The following is a 20,796-nucleotide window of genomic DNA, read 5'->3' as shown; positions in this document are numbered from 1 at the left end:
CTGACCACTGGTCCTGTTAGCTAGGGATCATGGGAGTTGTAGGCCAAAACATCTGGAGGGCTGCAGTTTGGGGATGCCTGCTCTAGATTGTATTTCCATCCTCTCACCTGTCCCCAAAGACGTAATATACTGTACCAGCTTCTACACTGGAAACATGAATTGCTACAAGAGATTTTTTTTTTATTTATTAAAAAAACCCAACAACTTGAGATTTATTAAAAATTCCTTTTAGAGAAAAAAAATCCTGTAAATTAGTACAACTGACAGCAGCAGAGGCAGCGAGTCCCCTCTGCCTACCACTATTTCACAGGCATTGATTTGTGCTCAACCCATAATTTTCTGGGCACCATGAAAACTGCTAGCTGCCCCTTGTCTCTGGCAGGATTTGCACTCATGTCTGAAACCTCAGTTCCCAGGGAAGGGTTACAAGCAAAATAAAAAACGCTTCCAATCGCAACCCAGAGGAATCCTGCCTGCGTTGCAACTCAAGCAGGGGGGCGCGCCAAGTTCTCCTGCCTTTGGGGAGCTGGGGGACTGGAGCGCAAAACGTGGCTCTGCAGCATAGCTGGGAAGATTCTTGACAGACCTGCTTGCCGCCGCCCCACCCCGGGTTACTCCTGGCTGCTTGAAGGAAGGACGAGAACCATGACCCTGGGTGGACTCTAGACAGGTCCAAGATATTGCTCAAGGAAAGGGCAGAGTTCTGCTGCCCCTGGCAGGCTCAGAGGGACTTGCGGGGCCGCTTGAGGAAGGAGAGAGTGTAGTCCCGGGGGGCTGAGGCTTTCTGCTTCTTCAGCTGCACCTGGGACTGAGCTGTCAGCTGCAGCTTGATGGCGCTCGAGTTGATCTTGGCTGCCACCAGCAGCTCCTTCATGCCCTTCATCTTCTCGCTCTGGAAGGTGAGGACGGGCCCTTCGGGAGGTGGGCTGGGGCCGCTGCTGGGCCTGTCCTCCTTCTCCAGGGGGGGCCTGTCCACTCGCTGGCTGGAACTGGGGCGCCGGCGCTCGGTCACTTTCTTGGGCAAGGGGGGCTCCTCAGGCTTGGACTCCCGTCGCGGACCCCTGCGGCGACCCTCCCGGGGGTCTTCGCTGCCTTGGTCGTCGTCCTCATTTGCTTCTACCTCCCGACTCGCCAGGGTCACCTTTTGCCGCACCTGAGAGGGAGAGGAGTAGTCAGAAAGCCAAGGGCGCCCTTGGCACAAAACTGAAGGCCACTTACTGGATGACGAAGGTGATACCCCGCCTATCTGATTGGGCTGTACACTTCCAGAACAGATTTAGTTAAATCTTGCCACCGATATCTAGCTGGCGCATTTTGACATCTAGAGAACAAGCGATGCCTGCCTGCCTGTTGATTTCACATGCAATTACTCTGCGAGTTTTTAGCATCTCAGCTTAAACAATCTCCTTGTGCCTGTTAAACATGCATCATAATTCATTTCACTATTTTTATTTTTACGAAGTATAATCATACATAAATAAAAATAAATAAAATAAAAATGTGCACCCCACCGCCGGCACCGTTCCATTGTAACGATCCAACCTCCCAAAATTTCAACACCTCTTGCAATGGTTTCACCCCTTTCCGTTTTAACAGTACAAATTCTACAAACACCCTCCATATCGCCTCAAAATCATTTCTCCTGCATATTCCCCGCCTTACCTTAATGGCACATGTTAATTTATCATTAACAGCTATATCCCACACCTCTTTATACCATTCTTTTAATTCATTTCTATTCTTGTTAAACTGCTGATTTTCTTTTTTGCTATGTTCCACGTGTCACAGGCGGTGTGTTGCGACTACTCTAGAGTAACGACTCTCCAGACCTTTGCCTTTTCATGCTTTTATTAAGTGCAGGCTATTTACAGTGCTAGAGCTATACAGGATACATCCGCTTAGTCTGACCCAGAACCCTGGAATGGCGCGCTCCGCGTCTTCTTCCAACATAAGAGTCTGGGCACGCCAAATCTCCTCCCGCGTTTACTCCTGCGTAATTCCGGAACCGGAGGGAAAAAGGGTCTCCTTTCCCTGTTTTCCTTCTCCCCCTCTTCCCCCCCCTCTCTTCCTCTCCCACGTGCAGCAGGGGCTCTCCTATGCTGCCAGAGCCCCGTCTCCTCCTTCCTCCTTCCTCACTGGACTCTTCCCCCTCCCCGCTGGCGTTACTGCTGGTGGAGGAGCTGCTCCTCAGGATGGGGGGGGGCTCTCTGTACTCTTTCCCCCTCACACCACGTAACTCACCCTTCTCTCCTGAATCTGGCAACAACAGAGCTCCCTCTTTTCCAGCTAATAAACATACACAGCATCTAGGCCCCCAAAAGTCCTGCCGAGTCATTGCACCCCTTAACATAGCATGACGTTGGCCATCCCCCCCCCCAAGTGCCACTTAAAATGCTCTGAACTTTGCAACCTGCTCTGCCACAAGCACTCACCATCCCATCAAAACGGCTGAGGGACTGGACCAGGAATGTGGCCCATCCCACGTGGAGGACGGGCGTGGGGCTCCCCTCTTCCCACTTGCAGATGCCGTCGTAGAAACGAAGGAGGTGGGCAAAGCACTCCGGGTCCTGCAGGGCCGAGCCGCCTCCTCCTTGCGATGGCGAAGCCTGGGCAAGACAAGGTCAAGTTGTTCAGTGAAGAGATGCCACCCTGGCACCAACTGGGCCTCTCCCAACAAAGTCTGCCAAGGGCATTCCTTGCCCTGATCCAATTCACAAGAGACTCTCTCCCAACTCTCCTCTCTTAAGCTTCTTAAAAAAACCAAAACCCTTTCTGTGATGCCAAATCTCTTAGCCATACTCCAGTCAGCCTCCCTTTAGAAACTCTCCCCTCCACCCACTAGAAAATCTGCTCCACTCACCTGTCTCTGTCACCTTTTAAGGCGACAACCTCTCTATTTTCGCCTTGACTGGATGCCAATATCCCCTTTTCAGGGCTTCATGGTTTCTCTCCAAGTTTCTAGTCCCCAGTGCAAAACGACACTTCTCATTAACACCCCCCCCCCTCTGCTTTGCGCAAAGTCGTATTTTCCACCTTCTCTTCTTGTACAATTTCACACTGTTTCCTGTGCCTTTTTGTTCTGCCTCCTTTGCTTCTGCAAAGTCCCAGCCCAATTTTTGCCGCACCTGCTAGAATTCCCACCCCGCTCCATCCGGCAACTTTCATTCTACCTAATGATACTTTTCATAACACCTGGCAAACCCAGCAGAATTTCCTCCCCGTTTGATGAATGCCAGCAAGGCACAACATTCATCCTTTACGTCGCCTGTCTGCTCACCCGCCTTACCTCTCCCCTCTCGCCGGCCCCCTTCTCCTCAGCTGAGTCAGCAAGGCTGGCCACCTCTTTTAGCAAGTTGGGAATCACGTCATTGGCCACATCAAAAAATTCCTTGTAGATCTCTTCATCTTCTCGACAGTAGTTATAACTGAGAGGGGGAGAAGAAGAGGGTGCAATGCCACCAACAGATAACAGCAGACGTGGGTCTTATGTAGAGATATCTGGAGCCTCCGACAGCCCAACATGAGGCATTTAACTACAGGGGGGGGAAATCCCCATCACAGCATCTCCACCTTGGAATAAGCCTCTTGAGGAGCTGTTAGCTGCTGCCCACAGAGCAATCTGATAAACTGGGTTTTTTCAGGAGAACTGAGAGTCCTGGACAAACCTGTCTTCCACATCAGCATTTTCTCCCTCCCCAACTAAAAGGAACTGAGAAAAGAATGCAATTTTATTTTACCTTTGACTGGAGGCCAAATGAAACCAGCACTTCAAATGCATGGATGCAACCACCAGGCTGCGGTAAACTCTACAACAGGCATGCCCAAACTTCGGCCCTCCAGATGTTTTGGACTACAATTCCCATCATCCCTGACCACTGGTCCTGTTAGCTAGGGATCATGGGAGTTGTAGGCCAAAACATCTGGAGGGCCGCAGGTTTGGCATGCCTGCTCTACAATGACCAGCAGCTGCTCTCTGGGGCTTTCGGTACAAATATGTGCCGGCCCTTCTGGGAGATGCCGGGGACAGAACCTGGGACCTTCTGCCTTCAAAGCAGGGGTCCTGCCACCAGGCTCCGCTTCCTCCCGTGGGAAAGGAAAGATCAATAGGATAGGAGGACACTCACTCTTGGATCACGGTGGCTGAATCAGCCCAGGCTTCCAGGGCTTCCTTGACGTTTTTGTTGCGGCAGTGATAGCCGGCCAGGTACATGTAGGGATAGATGTGCTCGTTGTGGTAGTACTGCTTGGCTGAGTTGATTCCCTAGAGGAAAAGGGGGGTGGGGGATAAGGTGGGGTTCAGGGACAGCAGGAGCTGATCCATTAAGACATCCAGGCTCAGGTGTTTTGGGGAAACATCTAGGGCTGGGCGATACAGTGGTGCCTCGCTTAACGAATGCCCTGCTTAACGAAATTTCCGCTTAACGAAAGGATTTTTCGAGTGGAGGTTGCCTCGCTAGACTAATTCGTTTTATGAAAAACTAGTGTATTTCAGCCCGTTTAATAACGGGCGCTAGAACATCCTGGAGTTCGGAGAGGCGCTTGTGCAGCGCTTCTCCGAACCCTGGGACCTGTCCTTGCTGTCGGCGGCAGGGGGACAGGAACGGAGGAGGAGAAAGCGCTGCGTTCTCCTCCTCCGTTCCTCTCCCGCAGCCGCCGACAGGAAGAAGACATCCCAGGGTTCGGAGAAGCGCTTGCGCAGCGCTTCTCCGAACCCTGGAACCTGTCCTTGCTGTCGGCGGCAGGGGGACAGGAACGGAGGAGGAGAAAGCGCTGCGTTCTCCTCCTCCGTTCCTCTCCCGCAGCCGCCGACAGCAAGGAGACATCCCAGGGTTCGGAGAAGCGCTTGCGCAGCGCTTCTCCGAACCCTGGGACCTGTCCTTGCTGTCGGCGGCAGGGGGACAGGAACGGAGGAGGAGAAAGCGCTGCGTTCTCCTCCTCCGTTCCTCTCCCGCAGCCGCCGACAGCAAGGAGACATCCCAGGGTTCGGAGAAGCGCTTGTGCAGCGCTTCTCTGAACCCTGGGACCTGTCCTTGCTGTCGACGGCAGGGGGACAGGAACGGAGGAGGAGAAAGCGCTGCGTTCTCCTCCTCCGTTCCTCTCCCGCAGCCGCCGACAGCAAGCAGACATCCCAGGGTTCGGAGAAGCGCTTGCGCAGCGCTTCTCTGAACCCTGGGACCTGTCCTTGCTGTTGGCGGCAGGGGGACAGGAACGGAGGAGGAGAAAGCACTGCGTTCTCCTCCTCCGTTCCTCTTCCCCAGCCGCCGACAGGAAGGACGCGCACACTCCCCCCCCTGCCTCCTCCAACCGCCGCTCCTCACGGCCAGGGAGGGTTGTGAGGAGGCCTTCACCGGCTTCCACCCTCGCTTCCCTGACGTGCCCTGCAGTGAGGCGGTGTCCGGCAGGAGCGGCGGTTGGAGGAGGCAGGGGGGGGAGAGTGCGCGCGCGCAGTCTCTGCTGTCCAATCCCTGTATCCCTGGGGCACATGCGCAGTGACCCAGGGACACACGGGACAGCTTGGACGCAGGGACATCTTGGACATTATTATATAGGATTCATCTAGCGAATCGCGGTTTCCCATAGGAATGCATTGAAATTCAATTAATGCGTTCCTATGGGCAAAAAAAAATTAAAAAAAATTCAATGCATTCCTATGGGATTCGCTAGACGAATTTTTCGTTATAAGAAAAGACCCATGGAATGAATTAAATTCGTCCAGCGAGGCACCACTGTACCTGCTTTTCAACGTTGTGATATATCAAATATCACAATATCCCGATATATCACGATGTCTGAAATAAAGATGGAGCTACGCAGAGGTGTTGGCTGGCTTCACAGTTTTTCCCACATTGTGATTTTTGCATAGCACACATGCACATGATTTGTGATATATTGCCAGGTCATGAATTATGAAACCAATATCACGACATGGACGTTGTAAGAGAGAGGGCTTGCAGAGAGCAGCCCACTCTGCTTACTTCCACCAGCTGGGAGAGCAGCAGCGAGAGCAGAAAGTCTGGGAGGGAAAACCAGGAACAGGAAGTGGTAAAGACGGGTCCAGGGCTCTGCAGAGTCCTGGAGGCTCAGCTCCAGGTTGGTAGCAGGGAAGCAGGGGAGGAGCTAGCTTCAGCAGCGGCTGGAAAGGAGGGGAGAGGTAGAACGGCACCTCAGGAGCCTAGTTTGGGGCCGCGGAGTAACCGTAGAGCCAGGAGGAGGGGCGTTTGGATACCCAGTCTTAAAAGGGGGGAGCAGAGCCCGCGAGACGCCATTGCGGGCTTCTGCCCCATGCTGAGCAGACATGATTTGAGACATCTCACCACTGTATATAGCATGCGCAATAAAACTCTGAAAATCCAGAGGAGGTGTGGAGTGCTTACTCGGGAGTAGCCAACACCCATCTGTGACAGACGTCAAACCGGATTTGGGTGATGCCTTCTGCATCATCAACTCAAAAGCAGCAGGCTCCCTTTACTAAGATCCTGCTGGACTCCAGCTCTCATCAGCTCCAGCCAGCCTGGCCCATGGGCAGAGAAGGTGGCAGTTGGACTCCAGCAGCACCTGCAATGTCACAGATCTCCCCAACGCTGCCTTACTCCCTGGACCCCACTTTGAAGGGCCAAAATCCCGGGGATTTTTTTCCCCTTGGTGGGATGGGGGAGTTAAAACACTGCAAAGAGAACCAGGGCGGTTTTTCATTATTATTTTTAAAATGACAATAATACTGCCCGTACGTTTTGCTTCCTATCTCAGGTTCCACGAAAGCTAGAAACTTACTTTTTAATAAAAAGAAAAGAAGGGAAGTTGGCAATCTGGAGGTCACGGTTCATCTCGGGGACAGGGGGACTGGACTGCCCCCCCCCCTTTCACACACACAGATCTAGGTCATGACCCACCTTCAGCAGCTTTGCTTCAGGCAATGTGGTGTAGTGGTCAGACTAGGGTTTGTATCCCCTTCTTGGCCACAGTACTGCCAAGCCCAACCTACCAGCACCCTTAAAAGGGACCCTTGACCGTTAGGTCCAGTCGCGAATGACTCTGGGGTTGCGGCGCTCATCTCGCTTTACTGGCCGAGGGAGCCGGCGTACAGCTTCCAGGTCATGTGGCCAGCATGACTAAGCTGCTTCTGGCGAACCAGAGCAGCACACGGAAATGCCGTTTGCCTTCCCGCCGGAGTGGTACCTATTTATCTACTTGCACTTTGACGTGCTTTTGAACTGCTAGGTTGGCAGGAGCAAGGACCGAGCAACGGGAGCTCACCCCGTCGCGGGGATTCGAACCACCAACCTTCTGATCGGCATGCCCTAGGCTCTGTGGTTTAGACCACAGCGCCACCCGCGTCCCACCAGCACCCTTAGGAGAAAGGGGGGAAAATACCTGATGGTAAATGAAGAGGGGGTCTGGGCGGCCAGGGGTGGGCTCCAGCTCCTCAAGATCTGCCAAATTCCCCAATGCCATTGGGTACCTGCAGAGGAAGCCAAGGGATCACTGAGGACAAGCAGAGGCGAGAGGAGGCCGAGGCTCCCAAGGGGACAATTTAAGAACACACAAATAAGAGCACTGTGGATTTGTGGCTGAGGACCGGGGGGGGGGGGGGGGGACAGCTCAGCCATTGCATTCAACACAATCTCTTCAATTGTATTATCATTGTTTCTTTTATTCCCTGCAATAAATTACCGTATTGGCCTGAATATAAGCCTCACTTTTTATGCCAAATTCCAACCGTGAAAAGTTAAAAGTGTGGCTTAAATTCGCGACTTTACAAAAAAATTGCTTTTTTTGGATATCGCTGCTGAAACAGACATATGGTAAAACGGAACGGGTGTGGGTGCCTGCGGAATTTTAAGGTATTTGGGTATTGTCTCCCCCTCCCCCTTGAATTTTAAAGGTGTGGCTTAAATTCGGGTGCGGCTTATATTCAGGCCAATATGGTACAACGCAAGAAGGAAGAGAAGCCATAAAAATGCAATTAAAAATCACACCGCATCTAGGGCAGGGCATTAAAATTGCTACAGCGGGGGTGGGGGTGGGGGCGAGGGGAAGCATTAAATGGACTGTCAGCCGCTTGGTGATTTTTAAGAGGTCTGAATGGGTATCTCAATAAATATTTTCCACACATTCACATTCTATGACAAGGCACTCTTTATATTCTCTCACATAGATGACATACACTCCACTCTTTGATCATAGACCCTCCAGCAGGAGGCAGTATCTGCACAGGTGATCTGAGCCACTTTTAAGGGAGAATATACCACCCCTGAAGAAACTTCAGAGTTTTCCCTTATTGCTGTTGAAATTGACTTCAGAGGCTATTTTGTCCCATGCCTTAAGAATGTCTGCATCCCCTTCCCATATTGTTCTTTTTCTAATACTTAACATTTAGTGTCTATTTCCATCAAAAGGGTGAGTTCCAGAGACCAAGTCTCCCCCCCCCTTTTTTTTTCCCGGACAGGTGAAACTCGGAAAATTAGAATGTCGTCGGGAAGTGCATTTATTTCAGTGTTGCAACTTAAAAGGTGAAACCAATATATGAGATAGATGCATGACATGCAAAGCAAGATATGTCAAGCCTTTATTTGTTGTAATTGTAATTATTTGTCGTTAGGCGGGTCAATTATAAATGGAATGTAATTAATGAAATGTAATAGCGATGTTTATTTTTGTATTTTTGTAACTATTTGTTTTCTTACTGTGGAATTTCCAAAAGAAAGCATTTGTAAAAATTAAAAGAAAAATAAAAAAATAAAAAGTTGCATTACTGAAATAAATGCACTTTTTGACGATATTCTAATTTTCTGAGTTTCAGCTAAGACCGACAAGAGCAGACCTACTGAAATCAATGGACTCAAGCTAGTCACCACCAGAGTCCACCACCACTAAATCCCTGGCTGCTTTGGCTGCTTCCAACTCACGTGGCAGAGTCCCTCTGGGAATTACTCAGAAATAGCTGGAAGCTCCTCTAGAAAGGAGCAAGACTCGCCTCTGCAACTTAAGAACATAAGAGCATAAGCTTATGTCTGCTGGATCATGCCAAGTCCTCTTTTAAAGTCATCCAGGTTGGTGGCTGTCACTGCGTCATGTGGGAGTGAGTTCCATAGTTTAACAGAGAAATGAAGCTCTGTTAGCTAACAGCATCAGGATGGCGACTGGATTCCTCTCTCCCTAGAGCTGTCTTCCCCAAACTGGGAAGACTACAACTCCCATCAGCCCCAGTGAGCGTGACCAACATTGAGAGTTGCAAGTCAAGCAAGATCTGGAGGGGCCAAAGGTTCCTCTGCCTAGTGATAGGGCCGGGCCCTGTGAGACCAGACCCTCTCTAAAGTACTTACTTCTCCAGGTGGCCCAAGTCATAGAGAACCCACAGCAGCTTCTGCAAGGGATGGAGACAGAGAGGCAAGCGTGAGAGGCATCATGATGATGGGGACGATATTGGCTCCAGTTTCTGCAAACCCCCACCAAAGGGAAGGAGGGAGGTCGACCCATGTCAGCTCACCTGTTGCAACTGCAGCAACTCCAGGCTATCCGAGTGCAAGTCGATGGAAGGATTGATGGCACACACCATGAAGGCCACCTCCATCTGGCGGGTGCAGCACAGGTAGGAGCCCTTCAGGTACAGCCAGCTCTGCAAAGGGGGTGGGAATGTTGTGGTATTTTAAGGTTGTGGGTCATAAAAGCCTTTTGACCCACGGAGTTTACTGCCGGCAGGGTAATCAGCTCGATTTACAACCTTGTCCGATGCTTATGGCTGCCCAGCACTCTTCCAACTACGCTCAGCCACACTTCAATTCTCTTAAAACGTAGCAGAGTTCCAGCATAGCAGGGACGATGGCAGTTGTCTGTGTCTCAGATGTGGTGTCTCAAATAACTGACACCAATGCTTCTATTCTAATAAGTCTTTACAGTGGTACCTCGACTTACAAATAACTCGACTAACGAATGTTTCGAGTTACGAACGGAGCTCCACTCGCCATTTTGGATGCGGTTTAGATAGGATTTTGTCGACTTACGAATTTTTTATTTTTCCCCCCATTGGCCTCTACTTATGATTTTTTCGACTTACGAAGGTCCGTTCAGAACGGATTAAATTCGTAAGTTGAGGGACCACTGTATTTAGAAGCATAAAGTAACAGAAAAACCAACTGCATGTCTGCAGCTCTTGTCTCTCTTATGGAAATGAAACTAACTCTCTCAGACTCATACTCCTACATACTCGGACAGACTGAGACAGAACCGGGTGCTGAGAACAAAGGAGAAAATGCCAGGATAATATGGGCAGTCGCCCAGAGAATAAGAACGCCCACAGGAGTGTTTAACTCTATCCTGTCTAGAATCCCAACAGGGGATTTTGCAGGTGAGAAGTCCAGGTGGGCATCAACTTTCCCATTGCAGGATCTTTCTTTCTGTCTTAGGATGGAACCTCGGATCTTCTGCACTCCAAGCAGATGATTCTGCCACCCACGAAAACACAAAGACGTTGCCCTCTGCCAGGTCAGACTGTTGGCCCATCTACTCCACTATTGCCCACCCTGGTTGGTAGCGGCTCTCCAAGTTCTCGGGCTGAGGTGGGTCTTTCATATCACCAGGATTGAGCCAGGGGCCTCCTGTGTCCTAACCAATGTACTCTAACACTCAGCTATGATTTCCCTCATTTCAGATATTTGCATAGGGTTGTGTGGCTGAAGGTATACTGGAGAGTTTTATTTTAATAATAATAATAATAATAATAATAATAATAATAATAATAATAATAATAATAATAATAATAGAAGAAGAAGAAGAAAACCGATTCCTGGAGGGTGATCTATCACGATAGAGATAACAACCCAGCTGCCTCACTCAAGGAAGGATGTTGGCAAATCCCAGGTGCAATGGCAACAAACTAAAGAAGCATAAAGGAGTCCCTATCACGCCCAGTAGGGACCCAGGTGGCGCTTGTGGGTTAAACCAGAGCGCCTAGGGCTTGCTGATCAGAAGGTCAGCGGTTCGAATCCCTGTGACGGGGTGAGCTCCCGTTGCTCGGTCCCAGCTCCTGCCAACCTAGCAGTTCGAAAGCACGTCAAAATGCAAGTAGATAAATAGGAACCGCTACAGCGGGAAGGTAAACGGCGTTTCCATGTGCTGCTCTGGTTCGTCAGAAGCGGCTTTGTCATGCTGGCCACATGACCTGGAAGCTGTATGCCGGCTCCCTCGGCCAATAATGCGAGATGAGCGCGCAACCCCAGAGTCGGTCACGACTGACCTAATGGTCACGACTGGACCTTTACCTTTACCTTTATCACGCCCAGTGGCGTAGCATGGGTTGCCAATGGTGTCTATCACCCAGGAGATTGCATTCAGAGAAATAAGAAGAGTCGTCTGGAGAAGTCACCTCCTGGTTTGCACGGAGCAGCAGTTCTCAACTGAGCGCAGCAACGGAAGCATGCAGCTGTACTGAGGCAGCACCAGGTGTTGAAATTTTGTGCCCCCTAACAAATTTGCACCCGGGGTGACCCACCCCCAACTAGGCCACTGCTCACACCTTCCTTGTAAACTTTCCAAAGACATTTGCTGCAAGGCTGACAGGCAAATTGCAGCTGTGGGTGGGTCTCGCCAGGCAGCAGCACTAAGATAAGAATTTTCATGAAGGGGGGGCAGGTTGTATTTCACATTTACTGGCTGGTCAAATCCATGTACAATGGACCTATTCGCAAAATTTATTTTTGCCTCTACACACTGAGATGCTCAGATTGGCCGTATGAAACAAACACTCATGCTCCAATAATAATGAAATTAAATTAAATTAAATTAAATGAAATGAAATGAAATGTGTACACCATGTAAAGCTAATTCGCTCCTATGGAAGAAGTGGATGGAGTACAGAACCTGCAAGCTACAAACCATCTATCCAGCTGTACCTGCCTCCTTTGTGAAGACAAGAGGGGAACATCCTGCCTTCCTGAGCTGATATCTTACCCGTTCTGCCACACCAGAGTTGACCGTTTGCCCACGCCGGTCCTCATTGCCTTTGCCGTGCCATGTCACCTCCGCGGTCTGCTCCCCATCCTTGCCGAACACCACCCAAGCATGGTCCTCAGAGAGCGCCAGGTGAACGTCCAGAAGTCCTAGGACCTGGCAGGCCCCCACAACTGCAAAAGCCACCCCAGAGCTGTCTAGTTTGGTGCCTAGTAAAAGAAAGAAAAGGAGCAGGACGTTCAGGACAGCTTGAAGAGCAGCGGAAAAACACTATTGCATCTGGATTAAAATAAGAGGCATGCAGCCACTCTTACATTTGTAAAAGAATTGTTTTTGGAGGGTGAACACTGCAGCACCATATTTTTCGCTCCATAAGACGCACTTTTTTCCTCCTAAAAAGTAAGAGGAAATTCTGTGCGTCTTATGGAGCGAATGTGTGGTCCCTGGAGCCTAATTGCCCGGGGCGATAGGCAGATCATGCTTTTTTTTAAAAAAGAAAGAGCTAAAGGCTAACAAGAGGGAAAGAGAGTGTTGAAAGGAACCCGCTCAGCAGCTGATTGCAAGAGATCAGGGAGGGAGATAAGCTGATTGCAAGAAATCAGGGAGGGAGATAAGGGAGCTAGCTCCCTTCCGGGCCCGCCCAGGCCTCAATTCTTGTCTGCAGAGGGAGGCTGTTTGTTTCTCCAGCGACATGTGACTGGCTGATTAGATTATCTGTCTGGGAACTGTAGAAATGGGTCCGTTTCCTTTCCTAGAGAAGCTGCAGAACTGTGAGTTGAACCCCATAAAAACAGGATTTTTTTCCCTTTGCAAGGTAAGCTCACCAACTTTGAGCTGATCCTCAAAAATGGAGCTTGCCCCATCGATCATAAGATCCAAGGACGGTTCACAAAATAAAGTGCAAGATAAAAACACAAGTAAATAATTGAAACAAAACAAAGCAAAACAATATGCCCCCCCAATGGGGAGGAAGAGACCCAAGACTTCCTTCACAAAATAAAGTGCAAGATAAAAACACAAGTAAATAATTGAAACAAAACAAAGCAAAACAATATGCCCCCCCAATGGGGAGGAAGAGACCCAAGACTTCCTTCACAAAATAAAGTGCAAGATAAAAACACAAGTAAATAATTGAAACAAAACAAAGCAAAACAATATGCCCCCCCAATGGGGAGGAAGAGACCCAAGACTTCCTTGCAAGAAAGGGGAAACATAAATCTAATAAACAAATATAAATATATGCATGGTAACATGAGATCGGCAGTTGCACTTGGGATGGAGAGCAGCATGCTCCCTTCATGGCCCCACCTGTGATGAAGCTGAACAGTGACTGGATGTGGGCCCGATCCTTGAAGTAGGAGCGGCTCAAGCTGTTCCAGATGACATCGGAGACTTTCTTGACAAGCTCCCGGGAAGAGTAACCCTCTGGCCGCGGGTAGAGTGAGAGATCCACGGCCCCGCGGATTTGGGCAGTGAAACGGGCATGCAGGGCCCCGATGATGCTCAGGTCAGCCACCGGGAAGTAGGTCAGGCTGTCGGGACCTTGGGCAGGCTCGAAACTGATGCCCGGCACGTTAGTGGGCAAGACGCGGTTGACGGCCAGGAAATGCTCCACGAAGCCCAAGACGAGCGAAAGCAGCACCAGGTCGGGCTGCTCCCGGCGAAGCTCCAGCTCAAAGAGGCGGACCACATCCGAGACAGAGCGCAGGGGGAAGAGAGCCTTCTGAGCACCCTTCAGCCCCATGGCCAAGGGGGCACACTAGAGAGCAAGAAGAGAAGGAGGAGGGTCAGAATTAGCAGGGGGCAAGAGGGCAGTCCATCTAATTCAAATATGTTTTAGCCTAAGACAGAGATGGGGAACTAACCACTAATGGTCAGGGATGATGGAAACTGGAGTCCAGAAACATATGGTTCCCCACCCTCGTGTAACAGATGTCTGCCAGCTTTTAAAACCTAACAGCAGGAAATATCCGTTCTTTCTCGGTAAGCACAGAGAGGCTCATCTAAATCTTCAATGGGGTCATGAAAAAAGTAAAGCCGAAGTATATTTTAATATTGTCACTGACTTAAATGCCCACTAGACCATTAGTGTGTGTGCCACGTTGCCTTGCTTGGAGGTTGGGGGGGGGGAACCTATCTCAAACTGGAGACCAGAAAGTGCAGAGCAGGAAGTTTCAGCCCAAGCGCAATCCTGGTTGAGGAATTTTGCAACGCCTGAGCTGCTTGAAAGCTCAGATCTGGGGCCTGGGGAGGTTTGGGGTAGCAAAATGGTCAATGGGAATGTGGATGCCCCACTGAGGAACAAAAGAGCCATCCGTCTTGGGAGTGCAGCGCTGCCAAAAAACGGTCACCTTTTGCTTGTACTGCACCCCATGCTTGTGGGAAACCTGCTGCTAAATTATTATTAGGCAAATGACCAAGCTTGGTCTCCAGATACAACTGAACAACAACCCTTGTTACTACTGACCATTGGCCAGGCTGGGAAGGGGATGATGGGGCTTGCAGTCCCACATCATCGGGGGACCTAAGACTGAGGAAGACTATCTTTGGGGGGGGGGGGTCTCAGGCAGAGACCAGCATTTCCCCTGGAGATGCTGAGGATTGAATCATCAATTTCCCCCATGCAAAACATCTGATATACAACCCTTCTCCAATAAAGCTATGAACTCACATGGTTGCATTCAGTGAGCCACTTACTAACTCTTAAGAGTTGGCTCTTCCCTCCTTCTCTGTCAGATGCAGACATAACACTGGCCTACTTGGGAGAACCGTATTTTAGGGTTCTGCATCTGAAGGGTTTTGAACACGGAGGAAACTCACTGTTCATTCATCAACAACCTGCTGCGTTCCAGATGATCTGGGCTGCAACTTCCATCACTCCCAGCCCTCTGTTTTTGCAGCCCAAAACATCTGCAGGGGGCATCAGACTGCCAAAGGCTGCACCACATCAATTCTTGACGAGGTGCACAACTCCGCACCCCTAAAAAGTTTGGGAATATCGTATCGGGAGGGAGTAGAGCTCAACAGCAGAGCATCTGTCGCGCATGTTGCAGCTCTGCCATGTTCAGGCGGGAGGATGCGGTTGTAAGGAGATGCCCTGGAGAACTACTGCCTGCTCTGAGTTTGGCGGGCAAAGGGAGCATCCGGGAACTAAGGCAGCTCCCTACATTTTATAAACATGGTTCGATCCGTATCTGCAGCGGGAAAAGCAACATCGCATAACAATAGTCCTCCGCGCGGAGGTGTAAATTTGATCGCACCCCTCCTGCATTCCCGATCAGCCACAACCTCATGCTGCACATCAAGGGGGGGGGGAGAAGAAACGAGCCGCACCCACCCCAAGGCTGTTGCAATTTGCAGCTGCGCCTCTGCTGCACCAGGATCCTCGCAGGTGGGGAGCCGATGGCGGGGCTGCATGCAGAACGGCGCCTTCCCAACACGCCCCCCTCCGTCTCACCTCTCCAGCTCTCTCATTCGAATGCGCTCTTTCAGCCGTCCGTACCCCCGCCGCGCGCGCAGGGCAGCATGGGAGTTGAAGTCCCGCTTTGGCAAGGCATGCTGGGGGAGCTCCGGCGGCTTACTCTGATCCACAGACTTATAGTAATCAAAGTTATGCACACGTTGCTATATTCCGGGTTCATTTGACCCCCACACCCTCTCCGTCGCTTCCGTAGTAACGAGGGAAGGAAAGCAGGAAACCAGGGATGCATGCAGAATTGTTTTTTTAGCGTTGCCGCGTCGTGTGTCTCCCCCCCCCCTTTCCTTCTCTCTAACTCGCGTCTTCCTTTTTTCATTTAAACTTAAATCAGCGGCGGCAGTTTCGGCCGCCCTTTCTGCAAGCGGAGGTGTGTTCTGCATGCGTTCCCCCCCCCTTTTCCGGCTGCAAATGGTCAGTCACTTTCTGGCTCCACACCTCCCCGCAGGGATATCAACCGCGAGTGGACACTACACTGCAGGGTTGTCGTAAGCCTCCCCTGTCCCCCCTCCCTTCTGCAGCGGCGGGGAGAGGATTGTGGATTTCGCTGGCATCTGTGATCTGCTGGTTTGGTGCCGCAAAGCCCGCATTTAGTGCTGCCGCCTGCCGCCCCCAAACTGAGTGGGCCAAGTGCGGACTTGTTGACTAAGTTGGGACTTAAATGGGCTAAGTGGGGACTACATAGTCAGTTTATTGTGTTTTAGCAAACAGCCAATATACACATTAAAAATGATAGCAATAATAATTATTTGCATTTGTACTCCTTATCCTTTTTTAAAAAACGCGTCATTTCCCATTCGGTACATCCTTTTAAGTTTTGTAGCGCAGATCTGTAGAGTGCTACAAGATATTTGGATGTTCTGAAATACAGGGTGAGCATTTTAAGAAAGGCCCCATGGAACATGTGTATTCTGTTTCCACGGGGCCTTTTTTAAAGGACTCACCCTGTATTTCTCTACATCAGACAGCAAAAAACCAAGTCTTTGCAAGGGATGAACTTCCCTTCTGCGCTCTTAACAGTGGATAGACATAATTGTTTCTAATATCATTATAGAAATGGCATTCTTCTATTGACACCGAGACTCAGCTACATTGGGTATATGTGTGTGTGTGCGTGTAAATGCATTATAACACTGTGACCCCAGATGGCGCTTGTAGAGTTCCATCTTTCAGCAATGTGATTTCTAGTCCCATTATGAGGTTTGCAACGCATTTTCATGAAACGTTTTTCTGATGTGTCTAGAAGATCCAGCCCCGAGCTGCAGCCGAGCCACAGACTCTTTCTTAGGAATTCCTTTATGTTGACCCATCCAATCTGCTAATGGGAGAACATTTAATCTTGCCTGCATAAAGGCTACCCTCATTTTAACATTTGTAGTCTACCAGATGTCTTGGAAGAGAATCCCAAACTCACGGCAGCCAACCGCATTCCACACTTCCTTAGGTTTGGGCATCAGCATCTCTACCAAAATTGTCAAGAGAAGATGTGATACCTGCCATTTTAAGAGCTTCAGCTTTAATGGGCATGTTCGAAAGCACGTCAAAGTGCAAGTAGATAAATAGGTACTGCTCCGGTGGGAAGGTAAACGGCGTTTCCGTGCGCTGCTCTGGTTCGCCAGAAGCGGCTTTGTCATGCTGGCCACATGACCTGGAAGCTGTACGTCGGCTCCCTCGGCCAATAAAGCGAGATGAGCGCCACAACCCCAGAATCGGTCACAACTGGACCTAATGGTCAGGGGTCCCTTTACCTTTACACCCAATTATGCATGGAGTAATGCTTTTTTGTAGAAACAGGGACTGACAGGAGTGTGAGCAACAATTTATTTTGTGCTATTTCCAGTGAATCTAAATTGGCCATAGCCCACAGTGGTGCTCCTTATAGCTCCCAATTACCGGTTTTAATTCTTTAAAAAATTCACATATTGGGGTTTCACCAAAACCTCCCTCTTGTGCATCAGCATGGGTGAAAGTGGGGAGAACCTCCGGCCCATGGACCTATCTTGGCCAGCGGGGGGTGGGGGTGGGTCCTAAGTTGGCTCTAAAAGCAATTTCCTGCAAACCATGCTGACCTATCAGCTGATATCGCCTGATGGGTGGGGTTCAATTCTGCAGGGCCCTGCATGGCACACACTGCAGAAGAAGACCCCTGCAGGTCAACTTCAAGGGAGAGGCAGGACTGCCTATCATGAACCGGATGCCATCATGACAGCAAATGATGGACAGGTGGGTAGCCCTGCTCATTTGTCAGACTTGGCTCACGGGTGTGTGTGTAAGTGTGACATAAAATAAAGACCTGGTCGCTGAGTTTGATAGTGTTGCTTTGGCAACAAAGCAATCCACATTCGGATAATGACTTCACTAAAGTATACACGTTACCCCATTCCAAGCGCTGCAGCATCTTATTCAATTAATGCTTGCCATGAGCGTGTTTAATGCCCTTTTTATTCCCCTGCCCCCCAAACCTCCCACGGACTTTTTATTTATTTATTTGCAAATTGCAGCCTTTCCTTGTTTGTTAACAGAATCGGACGACAGAAACCGCAACAGGATCTTCCTCCCTTTTCTTTTCTTTTTAATTGGCTTATTAACTTTGAAACTTGTTTGTTTCCCCCAGCCCACCCCCACCAACATCTATTATGTACAAAAAAAAGAGAGTTTTATTTCTGAAGCCTACAGAAACAAGTGCAAACCGACTGCAGTTTTAACCCTAACGATAAATATCCGGTGGGTTGGGGAGCGTAAAACGGGGGACAGGGGAGCCAACCTATATAACAAAACATCAAATCAATGCCCCTTCATCGTAGCCGGTACAAAAACAAACAAACAAAGAAAAGAGTCCTCAAGAATGTCAGAAATGCCTTTTTGGTTCCAGACAAAAATGTCCTCCTAGCCCAGTATACAGTTTCCGGCAGCAGGCAGCCAAGAGGTCGCCAGGGTGGGAGGGAGGGCGCTGGCCTCCTTACAGCCACACTCTCTTCTTCGCTCTCCCCACTTCATCCTGCTACCGCTGGCGCTGGGGGATGCAGATCCCATGGGGCCGGGAGCGGACGTAGCCCGGCTTGCAGGCACAGCGGTAGGAGCCGCTGGTGTTCACGCAGCGTTCGGTTTTACACAGAAGCCCTCGGTGGTTGAGCTCCAGGCACTCGTCAATATCTGAAAGGAAAAGAAATAAGGAAAAGAAGGGGGGGCAGCGCCAGAACTTGGCACATTTGGGCAGCTGCTGAGGAACCCAGTGCCATAGCAGGAGCCCACTGCTGGCATCTGCCTTGGGCTTCCTTTAAGTTTGCTTTCCCAACCAGAGCAACGGCATCTGAGTCACATCCACTTTCCCACCCTATCGCCAATCTAGCATCACTCTGGGGCATTATGGGAAATTGCAAATGGCCGCCTGGCACTGCTGCCCAAATGCCACAAGTGGTCAGGTAAGCCCCTCAGAGCTCACCAAGAGAGGTGATGGCAGTCCACACTTTGCCCAGCACCCCACACCCCAAAACCCTCTGCAGACAGGAGAGTGGAGTCATAGAATCATAGAGTTGGAAGAGACCACAAGGGCCATCCAGTCCAACCCCCTGCCAAGCAGGAAGCACCGTCAAAGCATTCCTGACAGATGGCTAGTCGATTCCCTAAAAAGGAGAACCCTGGATGATGTGGGGTCAGAGGGTGGGGGGTAGGGGTGGGGCGTTTGCACGCAAATCGCTGGAGTCTGGAGGCATTGTAATGTACCCTCCAGCGTTCAGCCTGGCCGAGAGCGCTGTGTCCATGCATGCTGTGGAAAATCAAGACCCCCTTACCCAGGCAGCGGGTATGGCTGGCATCGAGCTGGAAGCCCGGGGAGCACTCGCAGACCAAGCCCTGCTGGGTGCGGACGCAGTGGCCATTCACACAGCGGCATTCATCAGAATCCTCTTCAGAACTGTCTGCATCTGAGGTGGGGAAAGAAGCAGGAAACGGGTTAGTGTCCAAATAATGATGGATCCTTCCACCTTCAGGAGGGGCTCAGTGAGAGAAAGGCCTCAAAATGGAAGGGGTTTTTTTTGTGGGAGGGAGTAAAAAATGGCACATCCTTCACTTTATTTTGGCAGAAGAAGAAAAAGAAGAAGAAGAAGAAGAAGAAGAAGAAGAAGAAGAAGAAGAAGAAGAAGAAGAAGAAGAAGAAGAAGAAGAAGAAGAAGAAGAAGAAGAAGAAGAAGAAGTTGCACATTTGATGGGTTGCCCCAGCCACTCTGGGCAGCTTCCAGCAAAATATAAAAACACAATAAATCATCAAGCATTAAAAACTTTACAGGGCTGCCTTCAGATGTCTTCTAAGAGTCATGTAGTTGTTTATCTGTTTCCAGTCCCTCCCATTCCCCTAAGTGATAGCTGTTGCAGACAGACTGACTGACTGCCCCTGAACACCACCCGTCTCCATTTATTTCATAAAATTTATATACCACATGATTAAAAAAACCAAAACCTCAAAGCAGTTTACAAAAAGAATGAAACCATGAAATAAAACAAAAGCAAGATCCAGTTAGAAGCAACTACTTGAAACATTCAAAAAATAATTAAGACCAGTGATAAGATAAAAACCAGATTAAAACACATGCCAACATTCTACATGTCTGGACAGGCTTGCCTAAACAAAAATGTTGGGCCCCCAAAAGAGTATGGTGACAGAACCCACCTGATGTCAATAGGCAGGGAGTTCCAAAGTGTGGGTGCTGCTGCTGCTGCACTAGAAGATCAATTTCTTACCAATGTGGAACGAGAATTATGTGTAACCCATAACAGTGCAAATTCCGCAGATCGGAGTGGCTGCAATCTTAAAACTCTCACCTTTGTGCACCTTGCCAAACAAAGCACTGAAGTCCCAAAAGGAGTTGCTCTCGCTTGGAGTAGAGTGGCAGTTAAGGCCTGGGGGAGAAACAAACACCACAGCAGTCTTCGTCACCTTCCTTGGGTCACACCTGCTCCCAACTCACCCTCATAGTGATAGGCAAAAAAAGTGGGGCACAAGCGTTATAATTTACAGGGAAAGAGTGGGGTATGCCAGGGCTCATAGCCTGGCCCCAAATGTGTAAGAGGCTCCTCTTTGGTGGGAAGATGGAAAGCACTCTGTGCGTGCTCAGTGTCACCCGTATCTTCCATACTCTTCCGCGTCCCATGTACTGAGAAGAGCTGGATTTGGGGTATAAATTAAATCTCTTCACTCTCTGCATGCTCAGAGGCACTCTGCTTTTCAGACATTGCTAAAGGAAATAGTTTCCCGCTGACACTCTGGGCCTGCCTCAATAAACTTCCTGGTGTGTGGAGAGGTCAGGCCCTCAATACTCAAGGACACTTTCCCCCCGCGGCCAACCCCCCCCCCAATCTCCCACTCCTCCCTCCCCATG

At 49.9% G+C, this 20,796-nt stretch overlaps 2 protein-coding genes across 3 annotated transcripts in view; both read right to left on the bottom strand.

Annotated features, from left to right (window-relative positions):
* Window positions 1-169: 169 nt before the first annotated feature.
* MEN1 (menin 1) lies at window positions 170-15,460 on the bottom strand. 2 transcript variants are annotated; one of them, XM_035097997.1, is made up of 10 exons: window positions 15,404-15,460; window positions 13,255-13,705; window positions 11,947-12,155; window positions 9,488-9,616; window positions 9,324-9,364; window positions 7,372-7,459; window positions 4,125-4,261; window positions 3,287-3,425; window positions 2,433-2,606; window positions 170-1,153 (listed from the first exon to the last, which is right to left on the bottom strand). In XM_035097997.1, exons 2-10 carry the CDS (start codon window positions 13,688-13,690, stop codon window positions 722-724), a joined length of 1,785 nt encoding a protein of 594 aa, XP_034953888.1. In that variant the 5' UTR covers window positions 13,691-13,705; window positions 15,404-15,460; the 3' UTR covers window positions 170-721. The 2 variants fall into 2 exon arrangements, with proteins under 2 accessions (XP_034953888.1, XP_034953887.1); XM_035097996.2 differs by having other exon boundaries at window positions 15,284-15,449.
* A 2,496-nt stretch (window positions 15,461-17,956) lies between these two features.
* LTBP3 (latent transforming growth factor beta binding protein 3) overlaps window positions 17,957-20,796 on the bottom strand; it is a 50,867-nt gene continuing 48,027 nt past the window's right edge. The window contains exons 26-28 of the mRNA XM_060269923.1: window positions 20,240-20,317; window positions 19,213-19,344; window positions 17,957-18,574 (exon numbers count right to left, since the gene is read on the bottom strand). Of these exons, the coding sequence (XP_060125906.1) occupies window positions 18,423-18,574; window positions 19,213-19,344; window positions 20,240-20,317 (362 nt within the window). The 3' untranslated portion in view covers window positions 17,957-18,422. The remainder of the gene's footprint in view (window positions 18,575-19,212; window positions 19,345-20,239; window positions 20,318-20,796) is intronic.

Source organism: Zootoca vivipara, chromosome 17, assembly GCF_963506605.1.
Source record: "Zootoca vivipara chromosome 17, rZooViv1.1, whole genome shotgun sequence".
Classification (NCBI taxonomy): Eukaryota; Metazoa; Chordata; class Lepidosauria; order Squamata; family Lacertidae; genus Zootoca; species Zootoca vivipara.
Note: the sequence above shows the minus strand (reverse complement) of the source record. Positions and strands in the feature narration are given on the sequence as shown.